Below are 24,583 nucleotides of genomic sequence, written 5' to 3'. Positions count from 1 at the left end.
ATAAAACTTTCAGAGATACTTCCTTACCTGTTTTATTGGAAAGTCTAAATGATACCATCTTATCAGGAATATTACATACATTTCTCACTGAAGCAATGCAGCTATAATTAGCATAGTCCTGAGGTCGAAGATTCTTTAGTTTTAAGATCTTTGTTTCACCCTAAAAATGTGAAAAAGGGCATTAGAAAAAGTTAATAGTAATCAAAATGAATGAATCATGGCATTATATTGTACTTAATCATATTATTAGCAGAATTTTGTACATTTTGTTTTTCAAAGGAAAATGCCAACTTTTTAAGTACTGGTAGAACAAAGATAATGAAGTTATATATAATTCAATTTATATACATAAATATTTTGTGATTATGGAGCAATGACAGAATATAAATCTAAAACTGAATAAATAAGTATTCATGACTGTAACTATGTTATTATTGTTGTTGTTGTTGTTGTTATGTTCAAGAGTTCAAGGTCTAGGAGTCCCAGATAATCTGCAAAATTGCAAATAGACTCAACTAAGGCAAGTGACCAGAAATACCATATAAACTATTGATTAGCAAGAAAACCATGAAAATAAAAGACTTAAATTGTTGAAAGAGTAAAAATAATTCACAAAGAACAACAATAAAAAGAAAAAGAAAAACAAAAAACAACCCCTGCCCAATTCAAATAAGTTTCTTGGGAATTATTTACCTTCCAAAGTCTATGCATCTTCTCAAAATAGCAAGAGTTCCTCTCATAAGTAACTGAATTGTGAAAACGATAAAACAGTATCCCAATGATATCCGATTTGGTATATCAATTTTCAAAATGTTAATTTTTTTCTAGATGACATCTGTATGAAACCATGTGTTCTTTTATTTTACTTCAATAATATCATTTAAATCCAAAAAAATTACAGCTCTTGCATACATTCTTCAAAAGGATCAGAACACTTAGTGACAATACATAAAGACAGTGCCTATTCATTTACAAAAAAACAAAAACAAAACAAAAAAACACAAACTTGCTCATACATAGGCAGGTACACAGAGGTTTCCAAATGTATCAAATGAATCTCTCCTTCTGTGTGCATGAGCTTTGTGGCCATAATTCCTTTCATTCACTGTCAAAATCCACTCTTAACTCAGTCACATCTTTAGCATTTTCATCTGTGGTATAAGCAACAATCATCTCTCTTAATTTTTCTTTAGAAAATATGTTGTATTTTTTTCTCCACAAATACATATGCACCCCACACAAATATACACAGTCAGTGTGTGTGTTTTTATAACTTACATTTAAAACAAGTTATCACTGTATTATAGAGTTACTAGTGGCCTGGTGCATGGAATTTGTGCATGGAGGGGAGTGTCCCTAAGCCCGGCCAGCACCCTCTCCAATCTGGGACCCCTCGGGTTTAGGCTCAGTTTAGGCCCAATCCTATAGGGATCCCTCTTGCAATCTGGGACTGCTGGCTCCTAACCGCTCATCTGCCTGCCTGCCTGATGGCCCCTAACCACCTCTGCCTGCCAGCCTGATCGCCTCCTAACTGTTCCCCTGCTGGCCTGATCGCCCCTAACTGTCCTCCCCTGTTGGCCTGATCCCCCTAACTACTCTCCCCTGTCAGCCTGATCACCCCTTAACTGTTCTCCCCTGCTGGCCTGATTGCCCCCTAACTGCTCTTCCCTGCTGGCCTCATCCCCCTAACTGCTCTCCCTTGCTAGCATGATCGCCCTAACTGCTTTCCCCTGCCAGCCTGATTGCCCCTAACGACCTCTGCCTCGGCCCCTGCCACCATGGCTTTGTCCGGAAGGATGTTGGGAAGATATTCCGACTTTTATTAGTATAGATAATTTATGTTAATTGGATATAATGCCTAGGAAAGTATGCTTAGTTAGAAAGCATAGTTTAAAGACAATGTTATATGAGAACTAATTGACTCAGGTAATTTTCAAATGAGTGAGTATATCCTATTCCTCCTACCACTGTGACATGCTATTTATTTTATAGTTAATCTCACTATAAAATTCCCCTAGGTGATCTTAGACTTGCTGATGAATTTCTACTACAAGCCCTTACTCCCCAATCACTCTATCAAATCTGTATCCATATTCCAGGATTCTCCCTGTAGTTTCAGATAAATATACCAATTTTTTACTTCAACAGGCTCATTCTGATGTCTCACAGACACCTAAAACTCAACATATTCTAAATTGAACTTCAAGACCACTTTCTAAATCTACTGTTATTTTTTTAGTAACATAAATCTTAGACTTTTGATTACTACTTCTTTGTATCGTCAATATCTCCCTCTCAGATCCTTTTATTGACCTTTGTTTTGTTGTTGCTGTTGTTAATTTTCACTGGAGGATATTGCTTCCAGTGATTTTTGAGAATGGAAGGGAGGGTGAGAGGAGCGAGAGAGAGACAGAGAGAAAGGAGAGAGAGAAAGAGAGAGAGAGAGAGAGAGAGAGAGAGAGAGAGAGAGAGAGAGAGGGAGAGACATTGATGTGAGAGAGACACATCAATTGGTTGCTTCTCACACATGCCCTATGAAGTCTAGATACACAATTTCCCAGTGGTTCAGTTAACATGGGATTGGAGAGTTGTTTTGTGTGAAGTAAGATTATTTATATCTTGTATTCAGAAAAAAAGATACCAAAATGTGTGACCCTATAGTATAGTCATCTTGGTTAATTAGTAAGATTAATCTGTGTAGCATGTCAAAGAGGCAGAGGGGCTAATACAGCCACAATGTATTGAAGCAATGTAGAAAACAGACAGAGTTATGGAAGATTTTAAACCTTACCCACTTAATTAATCCACCACATTCAGATAATGATAAAGACATTCAAGATGACCCTCTTCCTCTCAACAAACAGCTCCCAAAGTTATGCTACCAAATAGTGTGTGTGTTCATGTAGAGATATATTTACTATTTTGACTTTATAATTTAAAACTGTTATATCACTTAACATCAATTTTTATTTTGTTGATCATATAAATTTAATATTCTGTGATGTTGGAAAGGTTTTTGCATGTGAATTTCCATGATTTGTAAAGGAAATTTTCAGTTGATTATTGTCTAATTGTATAATTAGTATAATTAGTCTAATTATAGCTAATTATGTAATTGATGTAAATATGTTCAGTCATAATTAGATGTTTAATTACAATAAACAATACGATGCCATGAACATCTTTAAAAGTTCTAGGAAAATAGCAACAGTACGTATAGTTTGTAAAATTTAAGAACATAATTCTTTAAGATTCACAAAAATTAATTTCAACACCTATATTTAAATTTTTAAAACTACTTTTTTAAAATAAAATAAATAAATAAAAGGTATTCTATATATTTGTCAGTAGCCATTACCAATGGTGATATTTTCTAGTAAAATAATAACCATAGCCTTAAGCTGTATTTCCATTTTATTTATGAATATGGAATTTTTAAAAATATGTATTTACAGATATCAGTAAAGAAAGACTTCCAATTTACACTGATATTTTACAACTTCAATTGTAACTCATTACAAACTTATAGATAGCAATATATGCTAGACTACATCTTTAGTATTGTGTGGAAGTATGAAAAGCATAATTATTCTTCTTAGACTTATTACATAATATGCTTTTGAATTTACATCAGCCTTGGAAACACACACCGATTTTATTTCAGAAACACTATTAAAAAAAGCATAAAGAGGATTTTGTCACTCAACAAAATGGTTAAATAAATATTCAATTCAAATGGGCATAGTTATTAGTTTAGTATGAATGGGCATGTGGAATAGATAAATCTTACCTCAGAAATTTTATTTTATTTTATTCATTGTTATTGAATAGAAAATCCTGACTTTAAAAGAAACTTAAATTTCTAACATAATAATCAGACGTATGATCTGTCATTTAAATCTTCCACAATATAATCCCAGTATACCTTCCCAGCTTTATAATCCACTTTTCCCCACATGTACCAATTACTGTTCCAGTCAACCACAGATATAGCCAATCTTTAGAGATATTATCTTTCTTCTATATTATTGTAGGTGCTGTTGATTTCCATCTTTAATGCTCTCTCCATAGCAGTATTATGTGCCTCGATTTTGACAATAATTTTTACTTCATATTATAATCACTGTTTACCTTAACTTTTCCCATAAACATCAATAAAGTTAGAGAAGGAAACTTGCCTATAACCTCTAAAACTGACAGAAAGTTGCCAATATCTGTCACATAGAACATCTCAGTTATGTCAATTGGATCTTAATTATACTATGGAAACATGAAGGCCATAGGATCTATAGAAATAAATTAAAATATTATTAAGTCTTTCAATACCAACAAGACTAACATGGAAAGTTCTTTCATTATGAAAGTACACATGGCAATTGGTGGCAAACAACAGTGCAAAAAAAACACTAAGAATTAAAATATATCTATCTATATCTACTATAAACTGAGTGGCCAGTTATTATGATCTCTGAATGCATAATAATCTGGCCACTCAGTGTATATCCTATATAATAAAAGACTAATATGCAAATTGTCCCCTCGACCAGGAGTTCGACCTGCAGGCAGGCCAGCCATCACTCATGTCCCCTCCCCCTGGCACGGCTGGCGGGACCCCACCCATGCACAAATTCATGCATGGGGCCTCTAATACACACGCGCACGCGTGCACGCGCGCACACACACACACACACACACACACACACACGCACTGAGTGGCCAGATTATTATATGTTCAGAGATCATAATAATCTGGCCACTCAGTGTGTGTGTGTGCACATTTCCTTAGCACATTAAGAAAAAGGAAAAGTCAGCAGCATTCATATTTCGTTACAAATAGCAAAGCCATTATACTAAGCCACCCACCACTCCCCCCCACAAAAAAAAAGATCGATCCTAGGAAATATTTCAATGATACAACACAAAATTAATTTTAAATCTTAAACAAAGTTGACATGTAGACATAATAACTGATTCTGTTAATTCAATAACACAATTCTGGTTTGCTAAAAAATTTTTGGATTTATTTTTAATACAGGAAAAACAATTGGATATGATAACTCTAAATTAGAACCTATTTGGAAATTATAATTTATCATTGTAAAAATAAAAACCACTGGATAATTCCATTCTGTTGCTTTGTACAATCATACTTCACAGTTTTTCCAAATTTCCAAGGTGGTTAGAAGCTACAAATAGGGCATTGTTTTCTATCAAGTAGATTCCTGGGTAAAAATGTTCTCTACATCATATTCATCTTTATGATAAAAATGGGTCCGTGAGGCTGGAATCAGCCATGAAGTTTTCAATTTATTAATTCTAATTATTTCATTCAATGGAACTTTCATAGAAACTGCTTACTCTGTACTATCTCTCTGCATTTGAAATCATATGAGACTAGAAATGTTATTGCAAGTACTACTGCATCTCTCATGAAAAAACTGGATTCCAACAGAGTTTCAAAATGGTAGCCCAGAAGGGCCAAAGGTTGAACTCTGGTGACAACAGGTGATGTATTTTTTCTGATAAGTGGGCATGTACAGCATGCCTCAGCATTTCTTATTTTCATACCACCAGGCAGATTCACATATTTATGTTACCAGGTTAGTCTCAGTAGGCATTTGCATTTGTGATCCTTACACACAAGTATACCTACTATGGCCCATTGAAAAAGAAATCCTTGGGTCTCCTGGCAGCTATACTGTATACTAACTATATAGACTTCTTTGCCCCTGAGAGGTAATTTCTTTATAAGTAACACTCCAGAATTTCCTAAGTAAATGACCAGCTTCCTATGCATCTCTGATAAACACACACATATAATATACAAAGACTCAAAGCAGTATCTCAAAGGGTGATCAATCTAAATAAAGCTGGTTTTGTTAAATCTTACATGTGCTCTCAAATTTGAAATAGAGCAATAAATATTACATGTGACAAATAATTAAAATCAAAATGGAGGAATGGGATTTTTCATTGATTAAATATAATATATTGCCAATATCAATCATCCTCACTTCATTAACCTTAATATCAGTCTCCTCAAATCGATCTATAAATTCAACAAAACCTCACTCAAAATCTTACCAGACTTTCATAGAAATTGACAAGATGATAATAAAATTTAGGTGGAAATAGAAAGAAGCTAAAATATTCAAAACAATTTTGGAAGAGATGAACACAGTTGAAGGACTTATTTTTCCTGATTCCAGGACTTGTTATAAGCTACAGTAATTAAGCTGTGTGGTATTGGCATAAAGACAGACATATAATCAATGTAACAGAATAAATAGTTCAGAAATAGACCTAATATATAGGGCCAATTGATTTTCAATTTAGGTGCCAAGAAAATTTAGTTGTGAAAGAATGATCTTTGCAATAAATGGTACTAGAACACATGTCTATCCCTCTGTAAAAAAAAAAAAAAAAAAAAAAAAAAAAAAATGAACCTCGCCCTAGCCAGTTTGGCTCAGTGGATAGAACATCGGCCTGTGGATTGAAAGGTCCTGGGTTTGATTCTGGTCAAGGGCATATGCCCAAGTTGTGGGCTGGATCCCAGTGAAGTGTGTGCAAGAGGCAGCTAATCAATGATTCTCTGTCATCATTGATGTTTCTATCGCTCTCTCTCACTTCCTCTCTAAAATCAATAAAAATACATTTTTTAAAAAATGAACCTCAAACATTTCATCACACCATAAACAAAAATTAACTCAAAATGGAAAAAGGAAACAAGTTGGTAAATATAAGTGGATAATGATGGTTTAAAAAACAAAATAATGTCCTATTGACTTTTAAATATATGTAGAATTAAAATACTAGACTCAAATAAAATATAACAAGTGTAAATGTTATTAATGTATTCTATATTTATCTCCTTATTGAGGAAGTGGTCAAGGGTGCAAGCTGTAATTTTTAAGTTACCAATAAAGTGATAATAAAATAATTTAAAATTCTTAGTTAAATAAAAGAGATTAACTAATTACAAGTTTTTGATAAATACAAAAGCAAGAAAAGAGAGGTATAAAATAAAACAGGTGGGTCATATAGAAAAAAACATAGATACCAGCCATTGGATTAAATGCACTAAATACTTAGATTGTCCAACTGGATTAAAACAACAAAGACCTATATACTGGTTTCCAGTAACATGTTTTTAAATATAAAGACATAGAAATTTTTGAAAGTAAAAGAGATGATTTACCATTCCTTTCCCCAACCCCTGCCTCTAAAAAACATAAAAACTACTAACTAAAATACAACTTGTGTAGTTAATTAATGACAGACAAAACAAACTTTAAGGCAAGAAGCACTCCTAGAGATAAAGAAGGACATTTCTTAATGACAATCTACCAGAGGATATACTATGAAGAAGATAATATACTCCATCCACCAGGAAGATATAATTATTCTAAATCTGTATGTACTACTAATATATTTTCAATATATAAATCCATAGATAGTAACTACACTCTCTCAATAGCTTAGAATAGCAGACATAACAATCAGAAAACATACAGAAGGTCTGAATAACAAAATTAACAAATATGACCTAATTGGCATTCAACAATTTTGGAATGCACATTCTTATGGGTGCACATGGATCATTTATGAAAGTAGAACATAGGTTTAGCATAGTGCAAGCCTCAATTAATTTTTAAAGATTAAAATTATTCAGAGTATGCTTTTTGATACAGTGGGATTGAACTAGAAATTAATTAAAAATAAGTTGGACAATAGTGTGGCGAAGGCCAAAAGAGGGGAAGACGGGTAGGTGAAGGTAGGCAAAGGGGGAGGAGGAGATGAGGGAAGTCTGCAATAACGTCAATGTTAAAAAAATTTAAGAAAAAAACACACAAAAAGATAGGCTTCAGAGAAAGGTAACTTGAAGTCAAGAAATAGACTCCAGAGTCAAGAAAAAAGTACATTTTTAATAGAAAAAAATTATAACTAGAAAATTATCATAGTCTGGAAATGAAATGTATTAAAATAAGTTTTGTTATAACGTCATTCTAATTCACAATTCATTAAGTTTTCTTTAGTGGGTGAGGCAGAGTTACAGAGTGATTCAGGAATTACTAGAAACTTAGAGTCAATTGTAACCATCCTTTGGCTAATAATCCAGACATCACCATAGGAGTATTGGCTCAATATTTAATATATATATTTATTGAGGACCTTCCATGTGAAAGGCAATGTTCTCGCTGTTGAAAAGACAAAGCTTCTAAAAATAGTGAGTGATAGTCAAACAAGATAATTTGATAGTTTCAGTGCTATGAGAAACAAACAAACAATAATAAAAAAAAACAAGAGTAACTATCGAAAGGAAGGGATGTACTTCAGATAGATCTGGCAGGGAAGGCCTTCTGGAGAGGATGAGTCCTCAGGTTAAGAAGAAGCTGCCATGATATCTAAGTAAATAACATTCTACATGGAGGAATCAACAGTATGCAAATGCTCGGCATGTCTAGGTGTGGTGTGACTAGAACAGTATATGAGATATCAAAGATTAGGTAAGAGAGAACAAGACAGCCCAGCCAGTGTGGCTCAGTGGTTGAGCATCGACCTATGAACCAGGAGGTCATGGTTTGATTCTAGGTCAGGGTACATGTCCTAGTTGTGGGCTCAATCCCCAGTGTGCGATGTGCAGGAGGCAGCCGATCAATAATTCTCTTTCATCATTAATGTTTCTATCTCTCCCTCTCCCTTCCTTTCTGAAATCAATAAGAAATATTTTTTTAAAAGAGGGAGATCAATGCCAAATATGGTCTTGTAGGCTACAATACACTGAACCATACAATCAGTTTTTATTCATCAGTATTCATATTCACTAGAGATATTAAATCAGAAAAAAAGTTTACATTTTTAAGTGATCACTCAGATGTTTGAGTTTTCCATAATAAAGCATGAAGCCAGTAAGGAATGGATTGCCACATTCCATGGAGAAGTGTGGAAGAAGTCCTGTGGCATGGTGGACTTGTATTTATCAGGCCCATGTACAAGTGATGTGAAGAAAAATCATTGATAACATCTCATCTATGAAAAAGTCTATAAAAGCTAAATTCTTTTCTTTGGCTATAAGAGCTAAATTCTCCATGTGCTGTTATTTTAATGTTTCTATCAGTCTGACCTATAAAATATGCTTAATATTAACAAGTTAAGTACATATATAATGTAAAAGTATTGACATATGTATTACTCCTAATGATTGTTAGAGCAGACACAGATACACAGGCATTTCAGAAGGAAAGATAAGCAACATAATTAAGTAACCAAAGGCAGGAAAGACATTTTTAAATAAAAGCTATAAATGCATGTTGTTGGCAATTATCAACTGCAGCAGGTGAATCACAGAATTGGAAGAAAAGCTTGTTGGTTCTGAAATGTTTTTAAGAGAAGTAATGCAAACGGTCTAACAACAGAGGTACCAGCCCATACAAACTTAGAGAAAGCCTGTGATATTCATATAGAAGGAAATATCAGTACTGAAATGGTCAAGTTAAAATGTTCTTTCTCAAAAGAATGGGAGGAAAAAAAGAAGAAAGAAATGAGTTACTTTAAAAGGCATAATCAATTGCTACTAGTTTGATAGCTCTTATAAGGTTATATTTTAGAGTTGTTAATAGTACCAAATTCAAATAAATGAGTGAAAAGTTTTTTGTGCTTGTTTAATAACTTCAAAACAAATTCCTAATTATTTTGAAAGTATAAAGTTTTCCCAGATTTGGACAAGGCCCATGTGCTCATTTCCAAGTGATAAGACCCATCTGAAGATTAGAAATAGCTATGTAATGAATAGGTGTTTAGAATTACCTCAGTGCCTATAAACATTATCACATTACACTTAATGTGATAATGTCTGTTGGCATAATAATGTTTGTAGGCATTGAGGTAATTATAAATTATAAATTCTATAAATTTAAAAAATGTCCATATTTAAAAAATAAATTTATAAAAGTATAATCATACATGATCATTGATCATTTATCTGAATTTCTAAACCCTAGAGGTATCTAAGCATTAATATACTAAGCATTTATAATAAATTTTTTTTATATTTTTATTTAAGAATTTTGATTTTAGTAAGAATTGAAGAATATAGTTCCATTGTGCAGAATATATATATGGAAATTGTGACAGAGAATGATTGATGCAAAAAGGGAGAGGGGTGGGGGAACATATGTAACAGTGTTAACAATCCTATCTAATAATAGACAAATATGCAAATTGACCATACCTCTGACACACCCACAAGCCACACCCACCATCCAATCAGAGCGAGTATGCAAATTAACCCAAACCAAGATGGCTACAGCCACAGAGAGCAAGGTTTCCTAGGTAACAGAGGAAGCCAAGCTTTCTGCCAGCCGTTGCAGGCCTAAGCCTCCACTCAAGCTACAAAGTTTCAATTATAGAAGGTAAACAAATTCAAACAAATGGTGGCAGAATGGAGCTTGAGAGAGCAGGCCAGGGTTGCCGCCGGCAACAGGGGAAGCAAAGCTGTCCACACACACTGGCCGGGCCCACCCGCTTAAGGCAACAAAGTTTCAATTATAACCCCAACACAAATGGCTGCGGGCTTCAGAGGGAGCCCCAGGCTTGGCTCTGCTCCAGGCTACAAAGTTTCAATTGTAGAAGGAAAATAAATTCCAGATACCAAGGCCTCCGCTTGCGTTGCTAGGGGGCGTGGCCCGCCTGCAAACCACCACAGGCCCCTCACTCAGGCCGCCCCATGCCCCAAGGGAACCCCATCCTGATCAGGGACACCCTTCAGGGCAAACCAGCTGGCCCCCACCCCTGTACCAGGCCTCTATCCTATCTAATAAAAGAGTAATATACAGATTGATCATCACTCCAACACACAATATAGCTGCCCCCATGTGGTCAAAGATCCTGTCCCCATGTGGACACTAGATGGCCACCACAAGATGGCCAGCAGGAGAGGGCAGTTGGGAGGCACCCGGCCTGCAAGGGAGGGCAGTTGGAGGTGATCAACCCTGCAGGAGAGGGCAGTTAGGGGTAACCAGGCCGGCAGAGGAGGGAAGTTGGGGGCAAACAGGCTGGCAGCAGAGTGGTTAGGGGGAGATCAGGCTGGCAGGCAGAAGCGGTTAGGGGCAATCAGGAAGGCAGGCAGGCAAGCAGTTGGGAGCCAGCAGTCCTGGATTGTGAGAGGGATGTCCGACTGCCCGTTTTGATCGGGCCTAAACGGGCAGTCGGACATCCCTTGAGGGGTCCCAGATTGGAGAGGGTACAAGCTGGGCTGAGGGACAACCCCCCTTCGTGCACGAATTTCGTGCACCGGGCCTCTAGTTAAAAATAAAGTGAGAGGGTCAGATTAAAACAGGTTTCAATACTATGTCATTGGTAATACATATGAACAATGATTTTTCAGAGATTTATATTATGGCAAGTAATAGCTGTTCTGTATCTTTAAGTAGCAATATATAGAAACATATATGCTTATATATTCATGATATTTATATATGCTATTTTTTGCAAAAATATGATATATGCAGGTATTTTGATATATGCAGATGTTTTGTATTTTTTCAGTTAATATTATAAACACTGGTAATTATATTAATGTGAAACTGGCCAGGCCTTGAACATTAAAGTAAATGGTTTACTATATATTAAAATATATTTAGTGGTATAAATGGGATGCTGAGGAATATACAAATTCAGGATAACTTTATGCCATTAGAGAGTTAAGATGTGAAACATGTAATAATTTATCTTTAAACTTTTGAAGAAATTTTTTGAAGAAATGTTTGTAATATTTTAAATTTAGTTGTATAGTTCCCTAATTATGGATTTGCAATGTCTCAAAACTTAGAAAATGTGGTCAGATAAGCACCTGCTTATCTTATTGTCTATATCAGGTTGTTTATTATTATTATTACTAAAGGCCCAGTGCATGAAATTCGAACACTGGGGGGGCGGGGATTGTCCCTCAGCCCAGCCTGCACCCTCTCCAATCTGAGACCCCTTGGGGGATGACCGACTGCCGGTTTAGGCCCACAGAAATCGGGCCTAAACCGGCAGTTGGACATCCCTCTCACAATCCGGGACTGATGGCTCCCAACCACTCACCTGCCTGCCTGATAATCCCCTAACCGCTTCTGCCTGCCAGCTTGATCACCCCCTAACCACTTCCCTGCTAGCCTGATAGATGCCTAACTGCTCCCCTGCCGGCGCAATTGCCCCCAACTGCCTTTCCCTGCCAGCCCAGTTGCCCCTAACTGCCCTTCCCTGCTGGCCTGATCACCCACAACTGCCCTGCCAGCCATCTTGTGGTGGCCATCTTGTGACCACATGGGGGCAGCCATCTTGTGTGAGGGCATGATGGTCAATTTGCATATTACCTCTTTATTATATAGTATTATTATTACTTTTATTATTATTCTCTAGCCACAATTATTTTGAATATGTTTCCAAATATATTTTTTAATTTAAGATCTTCTTTTTATTAAGTAGTTTTCTGTTCCTCTGTAGTCATCAAAAAACATTCTGATTAAACAGCATTCAAATATATTCCTATAAACTTCAATGTCTTCTTCAATAATTATTAATTCTCCACTCAGTATATTACAGAAATATATTTCATATTAAATCCAATCTATAAAAATGAATTCAATTTTCCTTTTTCTAAAATAAGTTTTTAATGATGCATTAGATGTTTACTTTTTACATAATTAAGGCTCTACTCATAAATAATTGAAAATCAAAAATAAACAAATGAAATTCAACAGATTTTTTTTTCTAAAATCAAAGTGAAATAAATGTCAAGTATAGTTCTTCATTTCTTTAAAACTTATTTACCATGGAAATGAAAAAATCCAAGTTTTTTAAGAAATATTTTCCATAAAGAAAAGCAGTCAGCAAATGTACAATTATGTACTTTATAATGAAACCTAGGTGAACTTATGAACAAAGATATGTAAGTTAGGAAAATTAATTTAATTTTTCAAGTGTTAACATAAAACTTAATGAATTACCATGTAAAAATTAAATTTTTCTTTATTATTTGAGTCTTCTGATGGTTCAATCAAGAATATATTTTTTGAAGGCCAGGTTTGAAGAAAGTACCTTTTTAAATAAATATAATATTGCATGCTGCTTGAATTAGGATAGTATCCTAACAGAGTGGGCTGGATATACTATACCTTAATTCCTACCTGGGTAAAGAATGGTTCATAAATCTCCACTCCTTTATCAGATCCTTGTAGTAACACCTCCTGGCCACGCCTCCAGCTGTACCGAACAGGTGGATTGGAATTGGCAACACACCTGAGGAATACTGTTCTCTCATAGTAAAATTGTTCTTTAGCTTCGCCTATACTTTGATGAACAGTTACTATAGGATCATCCAAATCTAGAACAAAATAAAGACAATTAAGTGAATATGTTGAGTTACATGGCTTTTGAAGTATTATTGTACATATGAAAACTAACCAAAGAGGCATTTCTTAATTGATTTTATTGCTTATCACTAGATTCATTTTTTTCATTGAGTTACTAAACTCATTTACAGAGAAATTTCCAATGATGAACAGTAAAAACAAGTAATAGCTATTTCTTAAGATTTCTATTTGTTGAGATAGTACAAATGACCTCACATATTTACAACACTTTGCCAACAGCTGCAAAAAACAGAGCTCCAAGTAAAACATCAGAATTCAAAATCCTCAAGTTCAAGAGCCTGGCTAAAACAATGAACCATAGCGACAGAGAAATAAATATCAAGCAACACAATTGACACTTTCCTTTGACTTACTTCTTCCAATTATATACAACTGATATGTTAAAAATGATTAAAAATAATTATAATCTTTATAGTAGAAAATGTGATCTTGTACTGAGTTAAAGTTTTTCATTCATTTTATATTTTATAATTCAGATCATATCTGTTGATATGAAATATGTTACCAGAAGGTACTATTAAAAGTTATTAATGTTTTTTCTGAATATTGGAGCTAAATGTTTGACATTTTACATGCATCCCAAAATAAGGATGTATACCACAGGACTTAGCAAACATTTTCTGAAAAAAACAAAACAATATGTAAGTATCTTGGTCTTAGTGGGTCATATAGTTTTTGTCTCAACTCAGCTTTACCACTGTAGTGTGAAAGTAGCCAAAGACAACAGGTAAAATGAATAAAAGATGAATGTTGCTGAGTACCAATAAAATTTTATTTACAATTGCAAGTGCCCTGGCCCGATTTGGCTAATGGGCAATTGTCTGCCACAGATTGCCAAACCCTAATATACTATAGGCAAGGTTCTTTTCTTAAGAGAAAAAGAAATTAAGAAGTGTATTTGCTTTAAAACAGCTGTATTGCATATTTAAAAGTTGCTAAGAGAGTAAATCTTAAAAATTCTCCTCACAAGGAAAATAAAATTGTAACTGTATGTGGTGATGGATATTAACCAGACTTATTGTGGTATCATTTCATAATACATACAAATATTGAATCATTATGTTGTATATCTGAAATTAATATTATAAGTCCATTATATATAAAAAAAAATGGGGAAACATAAAACAAGAGCCTTAGGTTCCATATCCTATATAATAAAGAGGTAATATGCAAATTGACCATCTCTCCAACACAAGATGGCCACCCCAATGTGGACACAAGATGGCCACCAAAAGATGGCCAGCAGGGAAGAGCAGTTGTGGATGATCAGGACAGTTAGGGGCAATCAGGCCGGCAGGGGAGCAGTTAGGAATCGATCAGGCTGGCAGGGGAGTGGTTAGGGGGTGATCAGGCTGGCAGGCAGAAGCAGTTAGGGGCAATCAGGCCGGCAGGGGAGCAGTTAGGAATCGATCAGGTTGGCAGGGGAGTGGTTAGGGGGTGATCAGGCTGGCAGGCAGAAGCAGTTAGGGGCAATCAGGCAGGCAGGCAGGCAAGCGTTTTGGAGCCAGCAGTCCTGGATTGTGAGAAGGATGTCTGACTGCCCATCCCGAGGGGTCCCAGAATGGAGAGGGTGCAGGCTGGGCTGAGGGACACCACCCCTCCCTGTGCACGATTTTCATGCACCAGGCCTCTAGTGCTAATATAAACTTAGTCTATGCTTATTAAGAGTGATGCAAAAAATTAATTATATTTAAAGATTAATTTCAGTGAGCTTTACTCCTTTAGCTTTATAACTCTAAAAGGTAACTTAACTTTTGTGGTCTTAAATTTTTTTATCAATTAACTGGAATTAATTATGGTACATATTAATAGGGCTGTTAGAGGAGTAAATGAGATAGTCCATAATGCCTTGTCACATGATAAATGCTCAATAAAAGTTATTTATTATTATTATTATTATTATTATTATTATTATTATTATTTAGATTCCCATTAATTCTATGTTGTTTTCATACCTTTATCTCACCAATTTAAAATTAACTCACTTTCATTTTAAATAGGTAAAGATGTCACTTTCACATTTGTTCTGGCTATCAAATGTTTCTACATAACACATTTTTATGTGAAATCTGAAAATGAGCAACCATATATATAAACATAATGGTAAGGTTTGTGAGTACATGTTATCTTAATATTTAAAAGACATTCTTCCCTAGAAAATATTCTTTTTGATATATTAAAATAATTGTAAGCCATCAAAAGTAGTAAAGTAATAATTGCCCTAAGGAATCAAAATTACTGGTAAGTACAGAATCCCAAATTTCACCAGTTTAAAAAAAAGGGGGGGGGATTTAAATGTGAATTGCTTGACAGTCCTACTTTGATTTCTTTTTTTGTAACATTCTGAGGTGTTTTTTCCCCCCTCCCAACATTAGAATCTTTTCACAGCTACCTCCAGGGCCTCTAATTTTGGCAGTTTAACTTTCCAAAACAACTGCTGCTTTTCAGTAAAGCTTTAAGGAATTTTCTGTTTAAATTTACTCTATTAACTGTGCAGGGATATATGCTTTTGGTTTAAATAAGTCAGAGTATGTATGGATTCTAGCATTATTATCCTGAAATATGTACAGGCCTTTAAACTTCAACAAATAAAAATAAAAAAAAATAAACTTCATCAAATCCTACAGGAGACTGATGAGCTGAATTCAGCCTTAGTGACTTGAAGAATAAGGTAAACAACTTGTGTTATGATTAATGGTAAAGGTTTTTTTTTTCCCTTGTACAAAATGACTTTTTACTGTTATAGTCTCATTTTTAGAAAATATGAAGTGTGTTATATTGTAAAAAAGAATTCTGAAGCCAAAAAGTTTAAAAACAAAAAATAAAATGAAATTGGATGGTAAACAGTATAACAATGGTGGGTATCCTTGGGTTCCACATAGTTTAATATTGTCCTTTACAACATTCATATATCAATTTATCTCTAGCTCTTTTCTTATTAGGTGATGGTGTCAAAATGTTCAGTTAGAAATAGATGAAACTTGAATAATCTCTTAAACATGCTTTTCCCTGACCTAGATGATATTTGGGTCACTGGCCATGAGAGAATCTGATCCTATGACAATCAAACTTACTGAACATTGTATTGGCAGAATTGTATGTTGAATTCACCCATGTTTAGGAATTTCTGCTTCATAAATCTCCTAAACCATTTCTTCAGATTTAAAAATAAATATGCTAAAAAGAAGATTTACTTTAGACAAGTCAAAATAATAGCATGGCTATATATATATATATATATATATATATATATATATATATATATATATCCTATCTAATAAAAGAGTAATATGCAAATTGACCATCATTCCAACACATAAGATGGCTGCCCCCGTGTGGTCAAAGATGGCTGCCCCCATGTGGACACAAGATGGCCGCCACAAGATGACCAGTAGGAGAGGGCAGTTGGGAGGGACCAGGCCTGCAAGGGAGGGCAGTTGGGGGCGATCAAGCCTGCAGGGGAGGGCAGTTAGGGGTGACCAGGCTGGCAGAGGAGGGAAGTTGGGGGCAACTGGGCCTGTAGAGAAGGTCAGTTGGGGGGGGGGGCGGACCCAGGCCTGCAGGGGAGAGCAGTTAGGGTGGACCAGGCCTGCAGGGGAGGGCAATTGGGGGGAACCAGGCCTGCAGGAGAGGGAAGTTGGGGGTGACCAGGCCTGCAAGGGAGGGAAGTTGGGGGTGACCGGGCCTGCAGGGAAGGGCAGTTGGGGGAGATCAAGCCTACAGGGGAGGGCAGTTAGGGGTGACCAGGCTGGCAGAGGAGGGAAGTTGGGGGCAATCAGGCCTTCAGGGAAGGGAAGTTGGGAGGACCCAGGCTTACAGGAGAGGGAAGGTGGGGGGTGACCAGGCCTGCAGGGGAGGGCAGTTGTGGGGGACAAGGCCTGCAGGGGAGGGCAGTTAGGGGTGACTAGGCCTGCAGGGGAGGGTACATGGGGGGACCAGGCCTGCAAGGGAAGGCAGTTTTGGGGGACCCAGGCCTACAGGGGAGGGCAGCGGGGGGGGGGGAACCAGACCAGCAGGGGAGAGCAGTTAGGGGCAATGTGGCTGGCAGGGAAGGGCAGTTAGGGGTGACTGCTCAGCAGGGTAGGGCAGTTGGAGGGGACAAGGCCTGTAGGGAAAGGCAGTTGGGGGTGACCAGGCTGGCAGGGGAGGGCAGTTGGGAGGGACCAGGCCTACAAGGGAGGGAAGTTGGGGGCAATCAAGCCTGCAGAGGAGGGCAGTTAGGGGTGACCAGGCCAGCAGGAGGGAAGTTGGGGGCAATTGGGGCTGCAGAGAAGGGAAGTTGGGGGGACCCAGGCCTGTAGGGGAGAGCAGTTGGGGGGGACCAGGCCTGCAGGGGAGGGCAGTTAGTGGTGACCAGGCCTGCAGGGGAGGGCAGTTAGGGGTTACCAGGCCTGCAGGGGAGGGAAATTAGGGGCAATCAGGCTGGCAGGGGAGTGGTTAGGGGGTGATCATTCTGGAAGGCAAAAGTGGCTTGGGGCAATCAGAAAGGCAGACAGGCGAGCAGTTGGGAGCCAGCAGTCCTGGATGTGAGAGGGATGTCCGCCTGCCCGTTTAGGCCTGATCCTGCTGAGATCAAGCCTAAATGGAATTTTGTGCACCGGGCCTCTAATATATATATATATATATATATATATATATATATATATATGATTTATATACATAGAGGCCCGGTAAAGGAAATTCTTGAAAGGGGGAAGGGGTGTCCCTTAGCCTGGCCTGCACCCTCCCAAATCTGGGACCCCTACTTTATCTGCTCATCCATAAGGGATCAGGCCTAAACCAGCAGTCAGACATCTCTCTCACAATCTGGGACTGCTGGCTCCTAATCCCTCTCCTGCCTGCCTGTGTGATTGCCCCTAACCACTTATGCCTGTAGGCCTGATTGCCCCATAACCACTCCCCTGCTGGCCTGATCATCCCCAACTGCCCTTCCCTGACAGCCTGTTTGTCCACAACTGCCCTTCCCTGCCGGCCATATTGTCACAACCATCTTGTGACGACGTCACACAAGGGCGTTGCACAAGGGTGTGATACCACCTAGGCTTCTATTATATAGGGTATGCATATGATATGTTTAAGCAATACATACTAGTATGTCATTCAAAATATATGTTTAACATATATTCTACATATCATTGGATATATATTGAGTATGTGCCTTCAGTCAGGTTTGTTAGAAAAGAGCTCCTCAGAGATATCTGTGCAGAAAATGTATAGATGTACCTCAGAGATATTGCATGTTCACCTAGTATAACACAATAGAGCAAGTATCATGATAAATGAGCTATACTAATTTTATGGTTTGCCAAGACATATAAAAGTTATGTTTATACTATACTGTAATTGAGTAATTTTCAACCTTTTTCATCTCATAGCACACATAAACTAATTACTAAAATCCTGCGGCACACCAGAAATATATTTTTTTGCTGATCTGACAAAAAATAGGTATGATTTTGATTAATTCACACCAGACAGCTATTGTTGTATTGGCTTTTGTCTTTTTTTTTTACAATCTAAAAGAAAGAGGCCCCTGACTAAATAGTTTAAAAAAAATGAAAATTGTTGTGGCTCAACAGTTAAAAATTGCTGCTGTAGTCTATTACATGTGCAATAACATTATGTCTAAAAAACAATGTAAAACAATTAAAAGTACTTTACTGCTAAAAAATGCTGACCATCATCTGAGCCTTCTGTGAGTCATAATCTCTTTGCTGGTGGAGGTTCTTACCTCAATGTTGATAGCTGCTGACTGATCAGGATGTTGGCTGCAGAAGACTGGGGTGGCTGTGGCAATTTCTTAAAACAGGACAATGAAGTTTGCCTCATTAATTGACTCTTCTTTTCATGAATAAGTTTTTTGTAGCATTTGATGCTCTTTGATATCATTTTATCCACAGTAGAACTTTTTCAAATTTGGAGTCACTCCTCTCAAACTCTGCCACAGATGTATCAACTAAGTTTATTGTAATATTCTAAATCTGTTGTTGTCATTTCAGCAACCTTCACAGCATCTTCAAGAAGAGTAGATTTCTTCTCAAGAAACTACTTTATCTGCTCATCCATAAGAAGCAATACCTCATCCATTCAAGTTTTATTATGAAACTGCAACTCACATTTTCAGGCTTCACTTTTAATTCTATTTCTCTTGCTATTTACACTACATCTGCACTTCCTTCATTGAAATCTTGAACCCCTCAAAGTCACAATGAAGGTAGGAACCAATTTCTTCCAAACTCCTGTTAATGTTGCTATTTGAGCTCTTCCCATGAATCAGGAATGCTCTTAATGGCATTTAGAATGGTGATTTTTTCCCAGAAAGCTTTCATTTTCCTTTGCCCAGATCCATAAATGAATCACTATCTATCACAGCTAGAGCTTTACAAAATGTGCTTATTAAATAAGACTTGAAAATCAAAATTACTCCTTGCCCTATGGGCTGCAGACTGAATGCTGCTAGCAGGCATGAAAAAAACATTACTCTCCTATATCTCCATCAGAGCTCTTGGGTACCAGGTGCACTGTCACTGAGCAGTACTATTTAAAAAATAACCTTTTTTTTAGTAGTAAGTCTCAACAGTCAGCTTAAAATATTCAGTAAAGCATGTTGTAAATAGATGTGCTGTCATCCAGGCTTTGTTGTTCCATGTATAGAAGATAGGGAGAGTAGGTTTAGCATAATTAATAGCCCTAGGATTTTCAGAATATTAAATGAGCATTGGATTCAACTTAACGTTACCGATGGTATTAGCCCGTAAGAAGAGTCCCCTGTCCTTTGAAGCTCTCAAGCCAGGTATCAACTTCTCTCTGGATATAAAAGTCCCAGATAGCATCTTCTTCCAATGTAAGGCTGTTTTATCTACATTAAAAATCTTTTTTTTTAATATATAGCCATCTTAATTAATTATCTTAGCTAGATTTCCTGGATAACTTCCTGTAGCTTCTCCATCAGCATTTGCTGCTTCACCTTGCACTTTCATGTTACGGAGACAACTTCTTTCCTTAAACTTCATGACTCAACTTTGTTACATTCAAACTTTTCTTCTTCAGCTTCCTCACCTCTCTCAGTCTTCATAGAATTGAGGAGGATTGGGATCTTGCTCTGGATTAGGCTTTGGTTTAAGAAAATATTGTGGCTGATTTGGTCTTCTATCCAGACAATTACAACTTTTTCCATATCTGCAATAAGGCTGTTTGGCTTTCTTTATTATTCATGTGTTAACTGGAGTAGCAATTTTAATAAATTTCAGGAATGTTTTATTTACATTCAAAAATGGGTTGTTTGACATAAGAGGCCTAGCTTTTGCCCTATCTCAGGTTTTGATATGCCATCCTCACTAAGTTTAATCATTTCTAGCTTTTAACTTAAAGTGATGTGTGGGTCTTCCTTTCATTTGAACACTTAGAGGCAACTGTAGGGTTATTAATTGGCCTGATTTCAATATTGTTCTGTCTCAACTAATGGTAGAGGGAGGGGGAATGGCAGGTTGGTGGAGCAGTCACACACATACAACATCTTACATAATAAAAAGGTAATATTTAAATTATCATCACTCTGCTACGCCCATGATTGAGGGGGGCGGGACTCGGGGTGGCTGGGGTGGTGATTGGGCCAGCAGGACGCTGAGCTCGCGTTGCCAGCGGCGACGCGAGCTCAGTGTCTGCGCTATGGCTGTGCTGCGGCACAGACGGGCCTCTGGGGCAGCGAGCCCAGCCGGCGTTTTGGAGGTTTGGAGGCGGTGGGCGGTGGGCTGGCGGCGCGGCTCCCCGGGGAGGAGTCTGGCGGCAGTTGGGCCGCAGGAGCACGTGGCGGCGGCCCCAGCCTTCCTGGGCGGGAGGCAAAGGCAAGACCCCAGCCTGGGCTCCAGCCGCAGGAGGACCACGCCCCCGCCCCGCCTCGCCCTAGGGGCCCAGGGACTTCGGAGCTGCCGACCAGCGGACAGACAGCTTACACGTGCATGATTAAATCATGCACTGGGCTTCTAGTTTACTGATAATAGAGGCATGGTTCATGGCACCCCAAAATAATTACAATAAAGCAGAGCACAATAAAATGATCTATGCCTGTACTGGAATGTACCTTCCAGATCAACACCTATGGGGGACTGAAGGAAATAGGATTGTTCGGGAGAAAAATTGAACTACAGTGCAATTGCTACAAAAGTCTTAGTAGCTCTAGAGAATTTTGATGTTCCCTCAGAGCTGCCCTGACTTAAAAGCCATGGAGCTAAGCCTTTATACAACCACAACCTTCCCTATTAACTATTCCCAGTATGTGTGCTTTCCCCACCAAGGTGCATGACTTCGGGAGGAACACAGCTCTGTTTGGCTTAGGGCCGTGGTTGGCAAACTGAGGCTCACGAGCCACATGAGGCACTTTGGCCCCTTGAGTGTGGCTCTACCACAAAATACCACGGCCTGGGCGAGTCTATTTTGAAGAAGTGGCGTTAGAAGAAGTTTAAGTTTAAAAAATTTGGCTCTCAAAAGAAATTTCAATCGTTGTACTGTTGATATTTGGCTCTGTTGACTAATGAGTTTGCCGACCACTGGCTTAGGGAAATTTCTAGAGAAATATTTGCTAACAGCCACCAGGTACTATAACTCTCAGCAGCTGGAGAAATGGGTCCTTCAGTCCTGAGGAAGAGATATGGCTGATGTGCTATAGCAATCACTTAAATCCACTTGCTAGGCATGATAATTCACTCTACCTTGGAAAAGCTACAGGAAGATTCTGTTTAGCCAACTTTCTGGGGAAATTTTTCAAAAGAAATTATGCTGGGATGATAGTCATCATCTCCTTCTACTATTACCATTCTAGATTGCTCTTATCCTTAGTTAGTACACCTTTTGGTGTAAGTACCTGGTGAGGTTACTGGATCTTTTTAACTGGGGATTTTGATTCCCTGGCCACCATGTCCTTCTCAAATTATTACTGATATACTTATCTGTTTAACACCAATATTGGACAATGGAATAATAAGAAATGACTCGATCAACTGGGTATCAAATATAGTCTTTACTGCCTACCTCTGTATCTGTAGAAGTGGCACAAAGGGAAGGGAAGGGGAGGGGAGGGAAGGGAAGGGAAGGGAAGGGAAGGGGAGGGAAGGGGAGGGGAGGGAAGGGAAGGGAAGGGGAGGGAAGGGAGGGAAGGGAAGGGGAGGGAAGGGAGGGAAGGGAAGGGGAGGGAAGGGAGGGAAGGGGAGGGAAGGGAGGGAAGGGAAGGGAAGGGAAGGGAAGGGGAGGGAAGGGAGGGAAGGGAAGGGAAGGGAAGGGGAGGGAAGGGAAGGGAAGGGGAGGGAAGGGAGGGAAGGGAAGGGAAGGGAAGGGAAGGGAAGGGAAGGGAAAGGAAGGGAAGGGAAGGGAAGGGAAGGGAGGGGAAGGGAAGGGAAGGGAAGGGAAGGGAAGGGAAGGGAAGGGAAGGGAAGGGAATTCCTACCTCCAGCTGATCACGTGGGCCAGTCACTCGTGCCAGGATGGTGACTCTTCTTATTTATACTGTTTCCTGACACTGAAAGCCTAAAGTAACTGAGTCATAGCGATGGTTTAAAGATTAATGGGACTCTTGTTTTTATTAATAGCTTTTTCCTTTTCTGAGAATTAGGACTTCTAAACTGGCAGAGTCCACAGATGCGGGAAGGGAACTATAGATTCCCCAAGTGAATCATTGAACATGATAGTAGTAAGTGGGGTCATTCCTTGATTCTTGAACCTTTGTATTCTATAAAAAAAATCCTCACATAATAATGGTCATTGATTTAGGATATATATTGCATTTTGGAGAACAACACACCCTTCTTACCAGATATTATCTCTCCAAGACTCAGCTACCCCATCCAAAGTACATTCTATCACTCTAATAAGCTGGCATATTTAGGTGGTGTAGAATGTATGACCAGAGAATCCCAGGACAACAATTCCACTGCTACATTCTCACAGCATGTGTGAAGGCTAAAGCATTCTAGAAGCTTTTTGATAGGGCTGCTGCTGGCAAAGGACAGCAGAAACATTCATACCAAGAATACATGTCAAATTCAGTCAATGTCACTTATAGAGTTAAAAAAAAAAGAGTATAATGCAATCAACATGCTACCAAGGACGTAGTTGGCATGCATTAGGGATAGTGTTTTATCAAGAGCTAAGTGTTTGCCTCTGTTGCTACAAGGTAGAATATTCAGTAGTGGCAGTGGACATATCAATCTGCACAATGATAACCCATGTTTCAAGCTTATACACAGCCTCTATCCTTATCATTATGACTAGTTTTTTCATGAGCCTGCTATGCAGCTAAGGATGACCAATGACAGAAGCTGGTTGACATTAACTATCTGTATTATTCTACTTCACTGTTTTGTGATTCTTCTGCTGTGCATCTTTTTGATGCTCATTAATATACAATACAAATATTATCACACATTGTGCCACTTCTACAGATCCACCAAAATACTTCAACAGATCTGCTATTTCCACAAAAAGTGTTTGACCAGGTATAACACCAAAACTAGAGTTCTGACCACTGGAAATATTTACCCCTTATTCTTGTCTATAAGAACATACTAGAGTGGGTTCTTGTGAAGTAGCAGTCTAATTTTTAACTTGTGTACATATACTGAGTAGACCAATCATGAAAGTAGCTGAGCCTTTTTCTCCACTATCTGCTCATAAGTGACTATCTATGTGAGCAGGTATGGACTGATGCAGAGGCACTGGTAAAACACTGGTACATGTCTAGGCACCTGCTTGTACAGCTTACTTGGCTCTTTAGCCCTGGCCAGTCCTCTTCCTGGCTGTACTATTTCCATCTAATAATGAACTATTGATGAGTCTATCCTATTTTATGACTGGGTGTTGGTAAAATGACAAACTCCAACTTCTGATTGGCAGCTCAGGCCACATCATCATTAGATGTTGCATATTTAGGCATTCTACTTTTACCAATGTCCAGTAGCACAGTAGGAGCTATTTTATGAAAGGTGTATAATTCTTGACTACAGAAGGCATGGCCTTACTTATAATCCTAAAAATTTACTTTATGATTCTCCTCTAGGGATTGCTGTAAACCACACAGCATCTTTTCTAGCACTGATATATCTAATATCATAGACTCTCCTGGGTTGTGTGACTTAAGGATCACTTACATCACAGTGTGGGCCTACTATAGAACC

At 38.0% G+C, this 24,583-nt stretch overlaps 1 protein-coding gene across 2 annotated transcripts in view; it reads right to left on the bottom strand.

Annotated features, from left to right (window-relative positions):
* Positions 1 to 24,583, bottom strand: part of MDGA2 (MAM domain containing glycosylphosphatidylinositol anchor 2) — a 981,798-nt gene that overhangs the window by 344,651 nt on the left and 612,564 nt on the right. Inside the window, exons 4-5 of one of the 2 annotated variants that reach the window (XM_079779348.1) lie at positions 13,161 to 13,369; positions 28 to 160 (exon numbers count right to left, since the gene is read on the bottom strand). In XM_079779348.1, coding sequence (XP_079635474.1) covers positions 28 to 160; positions 13,161 to 13,369 — 342 coding nt within the window. The remainder of the gene's footprint in view (positions 1 to 27; positions 161 to 13,160; positions 13,370 to 24,583) is intronic. The other variant, XM_079779347.1, reaches the window with a different exon arrangement.

The sequence above is a fragment of the Cnephaeus nilssonii genome (assembly GCF_951640355.1).
Source record: "Cnephaeus nilssonii genome assembly, chromosome: 1".
Lineage (NCBI taxonomy): Eukaryota > Metazoa > Chordata > Mammalia > Chiroptera > Vespertilionidae > Cnephaeus > Cnephaeus nilssonii.
The sequence above is the reverse complement of the archived record's forward strand: the minus strand, read 5'-3'. Positions and strand labels throughout refer to the sequence as shown.